This window comes from Papilio machaon, chromosome 7 (assembly GCF_912999745.1).
Source record: "Papilio machaon chromosome 7, ilPapMach1.1, whole genome shotgun sequence".
Classification (NCBI taxonomy): Eukaryota; Metazoa; Arthropoda; class Insecta; order Lepidoptera; family Papilionidae; genus Papilio; species Papilio machaon.
The window spans coordinates 9,194,239-9,206,491 of NC_059992.1; the positions used below are offsets into that span (position 1 = coordinate 9,194,239).

The window sequence follows — 12,253 nt, forward strand, 5'->3', positions numbered from 1 at the left end:
AGTTAGTTAGTTCTTACTTCACATTCACACTTGTACACTTGTACACTTGTACACTTGTACACTTCGCTCTTACATAGATCAAGTCCGCTTCATTCAAAGTCTTTCTGAACTGAAAACTTTACAAGTCAATAAAAATAAATGCTGTTTTCATAAACTACAAAAAATAGTGTAATTGTGAACTCGTGTACTGCACTGACATAGTGACATAGGGTATGTTCCGATATGCACTGCGACCACTGTACAGTGTGACGTCAATTCAGTATACTGTGAAGCTGTTCCTTTATAGCCAGTTATACTGGTTACGATTTAAAACGGAACGCAATCCCGTATACTGTCAGCCACATTTTTTGACGCAGCATTCAAATGAGTGTATTCAAGTTTTCTAGTACATTAAAAAAACTGTTTTGGAGTACTGTCAAATTAAAAATATTTTAATTAATATTAATTGTAAATTGAATTTATAATATAAGAAAAGTGAGTACTTTTTCATAAAAAAGAATATGTTTTTCATTATCAACACAGTCTAATAAGGTTAATTTTTGCAATTCTTCCATAGTTTTATTGTTTTATTTATTAATCCAAACTAATTACAGAACTTTAAAATTTTCTGATTAAACTGTAGCTTTGTTTATAAGACGTTAGGCACTCGAGTGGTTTTGACTGATCACGTGATCAAAGTACTGCGAGTACCTTACCTCGAAAACGCCAGCGCCTGTGCTCACAGCAGAATATGGCGGCGATTTATGACGTCATATATTTCCCTAGGGTACTGCGGCAGTATACTGGCAGTCAGATAGCACTGTGCAGTGCTCGCAGCGCATATCGGAACATACCCATAGTGACACAGTGACACGGTGACACGGTGACACGGTGACACGGTGACGTGTGACATCGCTGTGTACACTTCAACACTGTCAAGTCAGAGGAAGATGAGTTCGTCGTTGAGGTAGTCGGGGTTCTCGCGCACGTACTCCTGCAGCTCCTCCACCGCACGCGAGAACTGCGCCAGCGGCTCCGCCAGCCTCTGCTCGGGGGGCTCGGGGGGTGCGGGGGGTGCGCCGGGCGCGCTGGCGGCCAGGTCGCGCAGCAGCAGGGCGGTGGCGGCGGGCAGCAGGTAGCGGCGCTGCGGCGTCACCAGCGGCACCACGTTGGCCTCCAGACCTGATATTCTGCAACGAGATAGTTGGTCGTGGTGTCGGTGAGGAGCTGCTCTCACTCTGTCATGTGACATCGTTTTATGTAGAGCTGCTGTTGTATGAATGTCAGTCAGTGTGTACACTCACTCCGCCACGTAGTACTTTCTGTAGGGGAAGCGATGCGCGTGCGCAGACTCGCACATCAGCCGCAGCGCCAGCTGCAGCAGCGCGTCTGCGCAGTGCGGCCGCCGCGGCGCAGCGCCCCTGCCCAGCAACGGCTGCTCAACTGCGCACATCGCACACACCGCTCACATCTCTCTCCCCTTCCCCATCCCCTTCCCTTCGCTACCGCCTGATTACTTCTATTACGAGTATACTCGTGGGTGCTCCAATCTTCGATGACATCGCAACACCGTTCACTTACATACATCATACATCTAGCGAACTAGTCGCTTTAAAATTAATTCCAGTATTTTAGATCTACCATTTTCCTTTGCGGTTATAAATTATCTTTCATCATATAAATAAATCGAGTAATCATGAAGTCAAAAATTACACGTCGACTGCGATAATATACTCGTACTTTGAGCGCACAGAAATCGTCGTTGTCATTACGAGAAATTAGTTCCGTAATTTTTCTCAAATGACTAAATGTTTAATTTATCCGGTCGCCCCATACACAGACAGTGACAGTTTTAACTCTACCGGTGTCCCGGATCAAGTTTTTACCTATCTTTTGAGAAGTTAATAATGTAATGTGAGAGCGTGTAATTCTCCCCACACTATAGTGCGTACTCACGTGCGAGAGTGTACCCGCGCTGGCGCAGCTGCGCCGCGTACAGACAGGCGGCCGCCGGCGTCTGCAGCACCACCACCCGCACCTCCTCCCGGCACAGCACTGCGCGCAGCCACTCCGCCGGCGCCCGCGCCGCCTGCGCGCTCACCTCCGCCGCGTACACGTCGTACACTCCCCCCTCCCCCGCCACCTCCTGCAGCAGCGCCCCCAGTCTGCGCGCCACCGACACCAGCGCGGCGCAGTCCCGCGCGTACAGCAGCAGCACGCGCACCCCGCCCCCCGCACCCCCCGCACCCCCCGCCGCCAGCGCCGCGCCCGCCTCCGCCTCGTCGCGCTTTGTGTGCGGCGGCGAGCGGGCGCACGCGCGGTGCAGCAGCAGCGCGGCCGGCACGCACAGCGCCAGCGCGCCGCACGCGACCCACGTACCCCACGCGCCCCACACGCCCCACACGCCCGCGCCCACGCCCACCTCCACCTCCGCCTCCGCCGCCGTGCGGTCTGCAATCATCGGCGACGTTTGTATTCATATTGTTTCGAAGTAAAGAATCAATTTTAAAAAAAGAAGCTACAAATTTGTCCATACAACAAAGCTGTTTGTTGTGAAGCGACTCACTGAAATCTTTGCTGATCTTGTCTACGGCGATGCGGCCGTATGTCCAGGGCTCCTCGTGCGTGAACATGAGGGAGTATGAGCCGGGCGGCACGCGCAGCAGACACGTCACCGTGTACACCGCACTGGTGCAGTTCTGTGTCACGTCAGCACCGCTCTGACACACGTGTCATCACTACTATTACCTCGCTCATCTAACTTTGTTTATATTACTTTCTTACATATCAAATTAACCTTTTGAATGAAAATAATATAAAGTCGGTTTTTTTACGTTTTATCATCTTATAGGTAAATCATTGATCAATTTACTAAAAAAAAACATAACTACAAGAATCATTACACTATCTGAAGCTGTTCCGACAGCCACATCAAAGATGATTTTTTTTTCTATAAGAAGTTGCGGGGAGTACGGCAGATGTCGCAGACATACCAATGGCATCTCCTATAGTTTAGCTGCATTATGTTATTTGGCATCCGGCCATACTCGGGACTCGATCTGAAGGTCGCAATTTCCTGAACGTGTTTTCTTTTGAGACACCATCTCCCGACACACGGTTAATACCTTGAGTTATTTCTGCAGCACTGATGCAACGATAAAACTCGTACTTATAAACAACGCGTTATTTCAAATTTCCCACTATACGAGATAGCGACGCGACGCCAAAAAAATTATTGAGGAAAAAAATCAAATAAATAAATTGACCTTGGAATTTTTTAATAAAAAGTGGATATATTACAGATTAAGGTGGCCGGTACTACAAAACGTCAATTTCATATGTAAGAATGTAATATTGGAAATTGGATAAGCAAATATCTAACCAGAGTAATTGTTACCATCCCAACGGACGATCTCCAGGAGCGGGAAACTCGGGTTACAGAGAAATTTCTATAAGCCACAAAAATATGACGATCCCTTGAACTCTCACTTATCCAGGTTCAACTGTACATATCTTGTAACATAAATTAGATCTACTTCCCTTTAGTCCTGATGGCAATGCAAGTTTTTTACATTCAGTGTCATCATAAACTCGAGCCACATATTGTCACTTAACATCTATTCCATTCATGTAAATTACGTCAGTTTATGAAAAACTTATTGTTAAACTGATGTACATAATGAGTGTGTGTTTGTTACCTCTGTGACACTGTTCAAGTTCATGGTGAATTTAGCAGCGGGCACGGAGCCCGTGAACCACTGCACCGACACATACTCACTGCAATATATGAACAAACAAATTATTACAATGTTCTTCTAATACAATCACATTTTGTATTATAAAGTAATTAGAATGTGAATTTGTATTCAGCACATATACTAATATAGAAAATGGCTAAAACATTCACATACATTTATCCAGTGTCGGCACCGACTAGTTTGACATGGCCCCGATGGGCTCGAAATTTGTCGGTGCCGACACTGGATAAATGTATGTGAATGTTATAGCCATTTTCTATATTAGTTAATGATAAAGTCTTCCAAAAGTTTGAATCATTACATATACTTTGAAATTTGCTACCTGACTGTTTAAATCTCAGGTTGCCAAAGTGGTCTATACACCCGGAGGGCTATTTGACAAAATCAGTGGTCGATCAGAGCCAGAGGGTGAATTGAGTTCAAAGAAAAAACAGTTCTTAATATACAAGTCACAAATATCTAATTGAGTATGTTTTATTATTTTTAATTTCAATAATTAAAACTGTAAAATTTAAAGCACAAAATGGAGACAATCAAATAGACATCAAATATCATAACTAACTTTAATAAATGTTTAAAATCATAAAATAAATGTAAAAGCACAGTCTTTAATATTTTATTTAATGTTAATATGCAAATCTTCTTTCTTAGGAAAGAACCTTTATGAGTTTGATGGAGATTTCAATAAATTACATGGAAGTCTATGATCAAAAGAAGTTTAGTGACCTCTGCTCTAAATAATTGTTGACTAAGTGGTTTATTTACATTGATAAAATAAAAAAATCTATTATGCGATCAACTTATTTTCAAATATTCACAGGCTAATAAGAGTTGATTTTTAATAACACTAGAGTTGAGGTCCAAAAATGATGTTCTACAAATGTACAGTTCCTAATTGGACAACAAATAACAAATATCATTCAATACTCACTCAGAATTGTATGATGTGGCTGCGGGTGCGCTATTTTTCAGAACAGTACTGTTTGTGAAATTATTTGTTATGTAAATCAACTGATCATAGCTCTGCATTTTGACCCTTCCTTTAATTACTTGATTCTTAATATGGTAGCATGCTTTAAATATTAGATCAATTGATGTTGAAAAGCAGACCTGTGAATTAATTTACAATTAATTATGACAAAATTACACCAAAAAACTATTTCATAGCATGTGAAAACAAATCAATTATTATTACATTTGGTTATTATAAGGTACTATACATTGAGGGTGTAAAAGAAATTAACTGCTTAATGATAGGCCTCTTGTATATATACAATTAAGAAACATTGAAAAAAACCAACAGATCATTTATACTTACATGAGAACAATTTAAATTTATATTAGTATTTTCCTCCAAGTGAGAGTGATACGCAAACTTTGAATCGTGTATAAAATTATAATGTTTACATTGATTGGGATTCATCGATATATTGTAATTGATGTAGAACTCCCAGGCAGTTATGTTCGCGCCTGCTGCCGTGCACCACTCCATCACGTATCGACCTCCAACATGGTCGGGAGAAGGCACCAAAGTTACAGAATTGATACTTGGATTTGTTTCGTTGTTGCATCTTACTGTATGTTCAGCATTCACGCAAATTAAAAGAATGCACACTAAATACAGTACGAACAACATACCGACTTTTTACGTTCTCAGTTAGCATGAACAGTTTACTGCCATAACTGAACATTAAATTTTATCAAACTATACAGAACGATATGGTTATCAGCATAAACAGGAAAACTCGTAATATTGTTATTTCAATAACAAATAATTCGTAATCCTGAAATTCCGCCACTCAATAAAATATCAAGCTAAATTGAAAAGAATTTCACGAACACTGGCGCTTCAGAATTCCAAATAAGTAAATGTAAATTTGTCGGTTGTATCGCTTACAATGGATAAAGAGATTCATGTATGTAATGTTGTAACCATATGACAATAATAACATTAACTAGAATATGAACGAAACTAAGCTAAATCTGACCTTGTCGAAAAAAATAAATAGGTAAATACTTCAAAAACAATACAGAAAAATAAAGATTAAAAATGTCAATTTTTATGGCCAAAGAATAGTGACGTGTGATTAAGTTAACCTGTAATAAAACGATTTCCAACTTAATCGCGGTTAATTCTGTCAGAAAATATGTAAAATCTACATAGGCATAAAAATGATATAATAACAAGACACCTATAGACAGAGCCGGATACACAAGAACCATAAGGCTATTTGAACCGATGGGCTTAGGTAAAACTAAATTAGGATACCTCACTAGCGCCCTCTTTTCAAAGACAAGAAACTCTTTGTACTGTTTGTTACTTTCAAGCACTTTCATTTTTTTTCTTTTATGTCATTATCTATGTCTCAGTAGGTTTTTAATATATCCCACTTATTTTATAAATGCGAAAGATTAAATGGATGGATGTTTGTTAGAAGGTAACTCTAGAACGGCTGAACGGATCTTGGTGAAATTTGACACAGATGTAGACAAAACCAACTGCGATAGCAACGCCTCTCTCACTGGTTCAAGGATTTTAATGTAGTTTTTGGACATTGACAGAGGGTACGCGGGTACGCGCGCCTACAAGGTAAAAGGGTTACTAGTGAGAAAAAATTTCCTAACTTCTTTCGAAAGTCTTCCGTATTGCAAGTCCAAGCATTTGATTTGCATAAGTTGCAACCTGAATTTGAAGCTTTATAAACTGGATTTAGGCGAAATCAAAAAGGACCGCCATTATAAAAGAAATTGAATTGTCAAACTAAATCTGACCTGTGGGCCGATCACGAATATATGTGACTACGTATCGTCAATTATGTCAAAGTTAGATCAATTATGTCAGAATGAGATTTTTGGTGCATTCGTCCGATAGGCGCCGCACAAAATTTTGTCGATAACGATACGATGGCCAGTTACAAAAATTCGTGCTCAGTCCACTGGTGGGCATAAGTCAAACTAAATTATGCTAGCTCACTAGCGCCATTCTATCAATGTGAAATAGTGTCACGAGGTCCTTTTCGTACTGAAACTGTCACGTCCTGTTTTTTTTATTTTAGACCATGCTATGTTCAATTAGGTTATAAATTTTTTCTGATAGAACTACCCGAGATAGCAGCGCCTCTCTCTTGGACCAGATATGCTTGTTATGGCCTAAACACAGAATATAGTCTCTGTCTTGTAGAACTGTTAATTCATACGGTTATAATTTCACCTTTTTGTGGCACCCATCACCTCACAGCGACTGTATTCCTAAGTCCTTGGTGTGGAGCAGCGAGTGCTCACATTGCGCCCCCATTTACCTAACTTTATTCTAAACCCGGAAGCTTTAGTAGGTATAGTGTAAGGGTGGCTTTAGTGTAAGCAGAGGTATATTTGTCACCATAAGCTATATACAAGATCGTTTAAATTCAATGACATACAAATTCAAGGAGCCCTCTATAGCAGCAGTATATGTTCAGAATGAAAGGTTCAATTCAATGTCACTTAAACAAATATACCATATTGCGAATGTTCACATTCCAAAAAAAAGACAATGGTTTGATAAATGTCGAAGTTCGAAAAATAACAACAATAAAAAATTAAACCACTCTTTGTTGGCCTCCTGTTTTTTAAAAAGTAAAGCAAATTTATCCAAGACATATAAATTATGAAGCAATATAGAAGTATTTCTATGAGGGTGATTCGTAATGAAACATATAATTTAAATGCAAATACAAATTTTATCACATGCATTCAAATACATAAATAAGAGTTCCATACACTACATTTCTCATGTATATAATTTATATACCGATTTGTTGCGACAAAATAGCGTACATAGCCAAGGCAGTGAGTGCGAGGGCGGAGGCGTGCAGCGCGCGCACCGCCAGCAGGGACCACGCGCTCAGCGACAGCACGGCCGCCACGGCGTCCTCCAGCAGCGGCCGGTACGGCGTCAGCGCCAGCAGCCACAGCACCAGCGGGGCCTGCGCCCGCGGCAAGTCGCTGCGGGACCACAACCACACCAGCGCCGCGCTCGCCGCGTGCTGCAGCAGCGCCACGTTCGCCTCCGCACACGACCGCACGTAGCGCCAGTCGAACTCCGCGCCCCGAGCGCCCACCCACAGCAGCAAGCTGCGGCTCACCACCGCCTCGCACAAAACACCAACACTCTTAATTATAAATTAAACAAGTATTCGGCCTCCATAGTTCACTGACATCTGCATTAGCAGATGCGTTGCCTACCTTTAATTGACAGAGGAGGGGTTGCACAGAATGAAGATATATTACCCTTTACAATGTGTCCTCTCCTCCTTCAAATACACTTACTCGTAGTTCCTATACTTTCCTTTAAGAAAAGGGTGGGTAGGGATATTTACTCTAGTTTTTATTTGTTGAAGATATGGCTCGTCCAGTATGTTTACATTTCACAGACAATCCCAATTCTTAACTACTAATTAGTGATGCAACGGAAGTGTCTTACCGGAACCAGAAACGGAAACAGATGTCAAAAATAAATTTTAGCAGAAACGGAAACGGAAACGGATGCGGAAACAGAAGTGTAAATAATAATAAAAAACATATTTACAAAAATATTTTTTTCGGTAAAAACAGTTTGTATTCGTTTTTAATTTATTAAGGAATTGGATATCGGTGTCCTTTAGCCTTCAATGTATGTATTTTTACTGCGCTGCAATAAGTTAAAATACGCGTTTTTTTTTTTTTTTTCAGGAAACAAAATTACACTCTTTACAAATTAAAGTTCGCCAAACCACTCGTGTTGACAAACGACAAATATATTTCTAACTATATAATGATGATGATATATAACATGGTTATCACTTATTCAAAAGTACATTTAATAACTCGTAAGTGTGAAATAGTCACATTTTGCCAGTTGTCAAATTTTATATGGACAACAACTAGACAGTTTACTCCAGCAAGAGAAACTGATTGTTTCAAACAGCAGCAGAAAATATTACGCGCTTAAATTCACGAAAAAGTACGTAAACAAACAAATGAGACAAGTGCCGAAAGGCCGCGCACGAACTACGCGTCTCGCGCCGCGCATTTGGATCTCTCAGCCGTCGTAAAGTTCCGTTTTATCTCCGTTATAAAAGTTGCGGAAACAGAAGCAGAAACGGATGTTGAAAAGCACGCGGAACTTCCGCACTTGCGGAAACGGAAACAGACATCCGTTGCATCACTACTACTAATTATAGAAGTTTATTTTTTTCTACAACTAGTACATATATTGCATGTGAAGTGTTGTACATTTGTATATGTGAAAGCATAATTATATCTCACCTCTGCACTCGCCCAACCAATTGCAGCCGTCAGGATCTTTGCATGACCTTTGCCGGGCACTGAGTTCAGAGCAAAATACAGCCCTATCAAGTCTGCAAAGTCTACTGTAGCTTTGAGGATCTCCTGAAAAAAATGTTTATCATTATATTAATATGTGAAATCATAATCTTGTACCCAGAGTAATAGTTTTGTGACTTGAATGTTAAATTTAACATTGTTAACATCACAGGACACAACACCGAAGAGCTGGCAGCTACCTCGGACAAAGAATTAGTCTAGCTATTCAACGGGAGAAAGCTGCCAGTATCTTCGGAACCTTGCCTAGTGACTACTTTTAATGATACATTTTGGTTTTTATATTAAATTTTTTAATGCTTTTAGTTTTAGGTTCTAGCATAATAAATATTTGTGATTTCCTAAGAAAAATGTTAACATTAATGTGTGGCAAAAGTGCATGAAGCTATTTTCATACAAAACGGTTGATTATTATAGGAGTTTGGATCTTCAACAATAGTTTCAAATTTGGTACAATGGGCTGTTAGTAAAAACAACATATTTATTCTTTTTTTTTCAAAGTACTAATATTAAATTAATCAACATATTTTATCTGTATTTGTTCAGTGAATCAATTCTTTCCTCATGTTCAGATAATGGATACCTCCTCATCATCATAATATGTATATCATCCTATGGCAAACAATAAGATCTATGTGCTATATAATGAGTGAGAGTGTAATCTTTATACTTACAAGAAAAACATCGTATTCTCCATTCACTTGACTATCAGAATCTGGAAAGAATGTGGCGAGCAGTAACATTTTACACAATTGTGTGAATATGTACAAACCCCCAGCATATACACATTTTGAAAACGTAGCATATTCTGATCTGAAATAAAATCACATCTTTTATAAGTTCTGATATTATAGTACATTTCCAAACATTAACTTAATTAATAAGAACTTACATTCCCGAAAACTTGTAAGCCATATGATATGGGGCATACACCAATGCGAGACAGTTTCCAAAATGATAAAGTGTCATAATGGCTGTTTCTTGCTATTGTACAACCAAATTTAAAACTAATGTGTAGTATTAAGTACTAATCTAATTTATGAATCTGACATTGATTATTAAAGGCTTCACGTTAGTTAAAAGTAATTATACAATTCACATCGGCAGCCACTTGATGGTTGGTTGATAAGCACTGTCATACTGTCAATTTAGTTTTTTTTTCTTTTCGCCCATGGCGCAGGTTATTGTCTTTCGACCATACCGCCTAGTCTTTCGCTTTCGTAGAAAGTCAGACAGTCAAGACATTATGCTGCAGATAAAAAATACTATTTCGGCTTAACAGATTCTTTCAACTTCAAATATTTGAGAAGAAATTGCGGGAACAAAAAATAATTGGAATGGAAATTTGCAAATTATTTAGAACTCACGAGGAATATGTACCGATTTATGTTGTCAATCAATGTAAAAAACTTTGAGTTTTTTCGATTAGCGTCTTAAATAATCTAGTTCGGTTCGAAAAAGGTTCATTTTGCTTAATCTAATTATGATTGTGTTGATTTAAGATTTATAGCTTTTTAGCTTAATTTTTTTTTTGTAACATTAAAATATTAGTTTACTAAAGTAAAATGAATTTGCCGTACAATTGAAATGCGTATAACGGAACATTTTTGATATTTGTTTTGACATATCCATCAAATACAAATGAATGTCAATTTAGCGCGGGAGAATTTATTATTCATTAGTTTCTTAATCTTAATTGAGTATAAATTTATATTTATAATTGTATTAGTTGTTTATATCGTTCAATATAAATAGAATTAACAGGTGTCAAATATTTAACATTCATGAGATATTGTTATGTTTATGTGAACATAACCATTCCTAACATGTAATTCTGTAAGTCTGATAGACAAGAAATCTTTAATACCTAATTAATACCCTTAATCACAAATTGTCAACATTACCTTAAACAACTGTGGTGATAAGTTTATGTAAATTATACAAAGCAATTAATTTTTACAACAATTAGAATAGACTGGTAATTAAAGTTCTTTACTACTTTTAATTGAATGATTTCGTAGTAAAATAAAATAAGAAAAAGTGTGGTTTTATTTATATCCTGCTATATTAAAAATATTTTGTCATAAACATGGTTAACATGTTTTTAAAAGGGTCTTCAAGTCAAAGAAAGGGATGCAAAACATTGGGGTGTTTAAAAAAAGGGTGACTTTTCTAACCCTTTCGTTTTTTAGCACAGGCGCAAAAGGGTATGGGGTTTGTTATCCAATAGCAGGGCAGGTTGCTGTGAGTTTTTGATTTTATTCGTCCGGAGAAAGCCCGTTCTCTGCTCGGTGGGAGCCAACATCTCCGACTGCGGCAGTGCCCTTTGCTATTTCACTGCAGTAACCTGTCTGTTTTATTCAAACAAATGTTGCTAACAGATGGATTATTTTGGATAATGGTGTCACAAATCTTTTTGTACATTGTGCAAAAATTTAAATGGTGCATAAGTGATGTCGGAGCAAAATTCGATTGCAATTTGTTGGATGTTATCCTATCGGTGAGTACGAGAATTTGTCAGTTATAAGGAACTTTTGTTTTATTTTCAGATTGTAAACAGCTTAATAATGTATTGTCATGGCTTTATAATGAAATAATATGATAAATTTAGACACAGTTCTGGAGGTAAAAAATATATTTATATCCATTGTTTTATCCTGACTTTGTTTTAAAGTATTTTGAAGACTGCATTTTGTATTTTTTATTATATTAAAAAATTAAGTTTATTAATTAAATAATTTTGTAAATATGTTTCTGCCTACCCCTCTGGGTTATGGGTGTGAGTTTTGTTGTTGTTGTTTAATTAAATAAGCATTGTAGAATTTGGATTGTGATGAAATTGTTTGTAAAGTTGCAATAATAATTTGTAGACAATACACATAAAACAATCCATACTGGCTTTAATTATACCTATATACAATTCGAAAATCGGTAACTTACTTGAAAAACCATTAAATCGGTTTAATAGTCTTTGATCTACTCCAGAATTTGCAAATAATAAAAACTTTTAATTTGCAAATTTAATTTAGATTTTTATGATATACTAGCGACTACTACGTTCGCGCTGATTTAAAAAAAAAACATAAGTACCCTATGTGTTCTTCAAGATTTTTCTATGTCGTGGAAGAATAGCAATGAAAAAATAACTTTGTTTT

General features: G+C 38.0%; 3 protein-coding genes across 3 annotated transcripts; all 3 read right to left on the reverse strand.

Annotated features, from left to right (window-relative positions):
- Positions 1 to 919: 919 nt before the first annotated feature.
- On the reverse strand, positions 920 to 2,076 carry LOC106719371. Its single transcript, XM_045678678.1, has 2 exons — positions 1,284 to 2,076; positions 920 to 1,169 (listed from the first exon to the last, which is right to left on the reverse strand). The coding sequence occupies exons 1-2, from the start codon at positions 1,430 to 1,432 to the stop codon at positions 920 to 922; spliced, it is 399 nt and encodes a 132-aa protein (XP_045534634.1). The 5' UTR covers positions 1,433 to 2,076.
- On the reverse strand, positions 1,919 to 5,739 carry LOC123720927. Its single transcript, XM_045678679.1, has 6 exons — positions 5,056 to 5,739; positions 4,669 to 4,847; positions 3,678 to 3,756; positions 2,546 to 2,699; positions 2,241 to 2,430; positions 1,919 to 2,144 (listed from the first exon to the last, which is right to left on the reverse strand). Exons 1-6 carry the CDS (start codon positions 5,371 to 5,373, stop codon positions 1,919 to 1,921), a joined length of 1,146 nt encoding a protein of 381 aa, XP_045534635.1. The 5' UTR covers positions 5,374 to 5,739.
- A 1,709-nt stretch (positions 5,740 to 7,448) lies between these two features.
- Positions 7,449 to 10,230, reverse strand: LOC106719443 (transmembrane protein 147). The gene is made up of 4 exons (XM_014513783.2): positions 9,991 to 10,230; positions 9,773 to 9,911; positions 9,024 to 9,146; positions 7,449 to 7,867 (listed from the first exon to the last, which is right to left on the reverse strand). The coding sequence occupies exons 1-4, from the start codon at positions 10,065 to 10,067 to the stop codon at positions 7,520 to 7,522; spliced, it is 687 nt and encodes a 228-aa protein (XP_014369269.1). The 5' UTR covers positions 10,068 to 10,230; the 3' UTR covers positions 7,449 to 7,519.
- Positions 10,231 to 12,253: the final 2,023 nt, after the last annotated feature.